The 4,422-nt window shown below is 33.8% G+C and overlaps 1 protein-coding gene across 1 annotated transcript; it reads left to right on the top strand.

Moving 5' to 3' along the window:
- Nucleotides 1-1,108: 1,108 nt before the first annotated feature.
- Nucleotides 1,109-3,156, top strand: LOC100633322 (phosphatidylcholine translocator ABCB4-like). The gene is made up of 4 exons (XM_003391188.3): nucleotides 1,109-1,287; nucleotides 1,544-1,706; nucleotides 1,925-2,341; nucleotides 2,630-3,156. The coding sequence occupies exons 1-4, from the start codon at nucleotides 1,217-1,219 to the stop codon at nucleotides 3,005-3,007; spliced, it is 1,029 nt and encodes a 342-aa protein (XP_003391236.2). The 5' UTR covers nucleotides 1,109-1,216; the 3' UTR covers nucleotides 3,008-3,156.
- The last annotated feature ends 1,266 nt before the right edge of the window (nucleotides 3,157-4,422 follow it).

Below are 4,422 nucleotides of genomic sequence, written 5' to 3'. Positions count from 1 at the left end.
CCCCCAATTTTTATTACATTTTCTGATACATATTGATGTACTTATGCTACGTAGAAAGTTTGAGCTGATTCCGACTTCAATTTTTCGAGTTACGGCCATCTTAAAAAATGAGCCAAAATCTGAAAAATACCCAAGGCTATAGCCCATGGATTTTTCAAAAAATGGCTCCGAAATCACCCCCAATTTTTATTACATTTTCTGATACATATTGATGTCCTTATGCTGTATAGAAAGTTTGAGGTAATTCTGACTTCAATTTTTTGAGTTACAGCCATTTTAAAAATGAGCTAAAATCTGAAAAATACCCAAGGCTATAGCCCATGGTTTTTCCCAAAAAATGGCTCCGACATCACCCCCAATTTTTATTACATTTTCTGATGCATATTGATGTACTTATTCTACCTAGCAAGTTTAAAATAATTCCGACTTCAATTTTTCGAGTTACGGCCATTTTAAAAAATGAGCCAAAATCTGAAAAATACCCAAGGCTATTATAAATGGTTTTTTTTCAAAAAATGGCTCCGAAATTACCCCAAATTTTTATTACATTTTCTGATACATATTGATGTACTTATGCTGTGTAGAAAGTTTGAGCTGATTCAGACTTCAATTTTTCGAGTTACGGCCATCTTAAAAAAAATGAGCCAAAATCTGAAAAATACCCAAGGCTATAGCCCATGGTTTTTTCCAAAAAATTGGCTCCGAAATCACCCCCAATTTTTATTACATTTTCTGATACATATTGATGTACTTATGCTACGTAGAAAGTTTGAGCTGATTCCGACTTCAATTTTTTGAGTTACAGCCATTTTAAAAAATGAGCCAAAATCTGAAAAATACCCAAGGCTATAGCCCATGGTTTTTTCCAAAAAATTGGCTCCGAAGTTACCCCCAATTTTTATTACATTTTCTGATACATATTCATGTACTTATGCTATATAGAAAGTTTGAGCTGATTCCTACTTCAATTTTTCGAGTTACAGCCATTTTTAAAATGAGCCAAAATCTGAGGCTATAGCCCATGGTTTTTTTCCAAAAAATGGCCCTGAAATGTTCCTCAGTCTAAATTAATGAGCATGTGATGTATACATTAAAATAATTATATTTGCTGTTTTTTTTCTCTCTGTCTCTCAGTTATGATATTCAAGGTGCCATTATCCAGTCTTTATTATTTTCCCTGGCTCAATCTTGTGCTACTTTTGTACTCTCAGGAGGAATGATCATTGGAGCTTATGCTTACACTTCTCCTGGTACTGTCTATTATGCTGACATTAGCAACATCTTCAAGTAAAAGAGAGAGAGAGTTAATTTTAAAATACATGTACATGTACTCCAAACCCACTTTTAGTACTAATTTGAGTGAATTTTTAGAGACTTTTAAAATACTAAATTACAGTGATGACACATAAATCATTAACGTTCTTAAAATGTTAAAAGAACAAATTACTAAGTTTATTAGGGCCAATTTTTCGCTACATTAAAAACAATAACATTAGTGCACCTAATTAAAAGTATAAACTGAAATTATTTCTTTCTCCTCCAGAGCTATCGGTGCAATGCTGTACGCTGGATGGTTGTTTAAGGAACTCATCCGCTCACTGCCTGATACCCAGTCGGCACAAATAGCAGCTTCAAGAATATTAGCACTGCTGGAGGAAAAACCCTCCATTAACATACCTAACCAAGGAGTGGATATCGCCACAAAAGTACGTATACATGTACATCATTAACATTGTTGCCTATGATTCATCTACAAGGCCCAGATTATTTAGTAACTTTTACAATTTGTAAAAAATATTAATTTGATCGGAATCACCTCAAACTTTCTACACAACATAACAATAATGTCTTTACTACTGTACATGTACATGTATGTACGACACTTGTAGAAGAGGAATTAATGATTATTATTTTAATATTGTAGTTTCAAGAAGATTACGCTAAGCTTGCATTAGACGACATTCACTTCTCTTACTTGTCTCGTCCTGGTGTAGTGGTACTACCAGGCCTGAGTCTCACTGTTAAACCAGGAAAGACTCTCGGCATAGTAGGACCAAGTGGATCAGGAAAGAGTACCATACTGTCACTTGCAGAGAGATTCTATGATCCTGATCCTGATTCAGGATCAATAGAATTCAACAATATCAATATCAATATCTTTGAGATCTCATCTCTCCGGAGACAGATGAGTCTAGTACCACAGGACCCAGTTTTATTTGACATGTCTATTTCTGATAACATTCGTTATGGGGCTTTATTTAGAAATGACATTACTGAAGAGGAAGTCATAGAAGTGGCTAAAGTTGCTAATATTCACGAGTTCATTATGTCACTGCCTCATGTGAGTTTAATGAATAATGTGGTACATGTACATGTATACAGACTAGCCTCTATATAATGGACACTGTGTCTCTGTTATACAGAGGTGTCCTTTATGTGGAGGTTATTTTATACAGTATAAGGAATGTAATTGGTACACTAGGTGCTGTCCGTTAAATGGAGGTGTACGCTATAGAGAGTGTCCATTAAGAGAGGCTATACATATCAAACTCCTATAGTTTTATTTGCCTTGCAAGCTAAAAATACTTTCTAGTTTGATGCATCACATATTAAGAATTGATTATTATAGGGTTACCAGACTATGGTTGGTAGTAGAGGCACTCAACTAAGTGGCGGCGAGAAGCAGCGAGTAGCCATTGCTCGTGCTTTAATTAGAAACCCTAAAATCCTCCTCCTTGACGAAGCAACATCAGCTCTTGACTCCGAAAATGAGAAAGTGGTTCAAGAAGCTCTTGATAAAGCAAGGAGAGGTCGTACTACCATTATCATAGCTTACCGACTGTCTACCATATATGAAGCTGATTCTATTGCTGTCCTTCATGAGGGAAGTGTTGTGGAGCAGGGAACTCATGAGGAACTGATGAGATTGCAAGGACACTACTACCTAATGAACAGTGTCTCACAGCAGCAGAAGGAGGAGGAGGAGGAAGACGACATTTTTGTTTGATTTATTATAATTTTTAATTGGTTTTCACTCACTATAATTATTAAATCTAGCTATTGATTTTTATGATGGAATCATTATACGTCTATAACAGTTTTTTAAATATTTAATTTTACTGATATCAATTTACTATGAAACTATGAATGAACAAACTAAACCAACTAACTTTACACTTGCTATCTTAAAACTTGTTCAAAATTCACATGTTCTATTTTTGCATTTCACTGTTGTGTTATACAGTACTTCTGGTACAACTTAAGTATTGTCAAGAGTAGATAATGTCTACTCTTAGTATTGTGAACAAGGCATTTAATATCATTTATCATTGTTAAAAGTTTGCATTAATATTAAGTTTTGGCAAAAAATTATCACTGACTTTAATCAATGTTGCATTGTTAACCTTTGCTAGTTCATGTCAATCATGTGCTACACTCAATAATACTATAGACCACACAAACAAGTTTATAAATATAATTAGGTTTCCTTTTACAGCAGTACATGTAATATTCATTAGGTGATAAACATTAGTTATAATAATAAACATAGTTTGATGCTATCAGTAATAATTCTAGTTATAGAGATAGGGAAATTAGTACATGATGACAGCTCAGCTAATTAGTACAATGGTACAATGGCAGTGAATAAGGACACTAGACTAGCAATGAAAGAGAAATACAATATCATCTATGACTTCCTTTTTCTCTCACTTTATCTTTTCCTAAGGCAGACATACACTTATGCAATCCTCTGATGTTTCTCTAGAGTCAATTAATCATTAATAATCATTATTTTGTTATTAGTTATAATCTCACTTATATATTCAGCAGCTGATGTCTCTTCCATTTCACCAGCAGCAATAGCTAGTTTTTTCCATGTTGCTTTAGTATCACTTCTAAGCTATTTTGCAATACATTCTCTGAGACATCGCTCAGCATTATGTAAATAATTAGTCTCAATAATCTTCAGATCATTATAAATCAGACCCAAGTAGAGACCAAGATCAAACCATCTTATAGTCTGAAAGTGACCATTTTTTAACACTCGTACAATATCTACCAGATTCCCGATAGTCAATATAACTATTATAAATAAATAAATAATGTTAAACCTACCTATACCTTTTTGTTGATCATCATCGGACTCACTGATCTGATCACCTTTTATAGTATAAGTGTCTCCTAATATTTCCTACAATAAAAAAATAATGTGTTAATTCTCACCTTAATATCACGTCCTCCTAATAGTGACAGGTTACTAATGTCTGATAATGATTCATTAGGTAGGATCTCTTTCAATTTTTCACCTTCAGTACCATCACACTTTACTAAAAACTCTTCTCTCTTGTCAATAGCAGACAGTATATCTTTTACACTATACACTGTCCTTTCTCTTGGTATATTCACAGGATAGGCTAGTTC

Source organism: Amphimedon queenslandica, unplaced genomic scaffold, assembly GCF_000090795.2.
Source record: "Amphimedon queenslandica unplaced genomic scaffold, v1.1 AMPQUscaffold_10311, whole genome shotgun sequence".
Taxonomy (NCBI): Eukaryota; Metazoa; Porifera; class Demospongiae; order Haplosclerida; family Niphatidae; genus Amphimedon; species Amphimedon queenslandica.
Note: the sequence above shows the minus strand (reverse complement) of the source record. Positions and strands in the feature narration are given on the sequence as shown.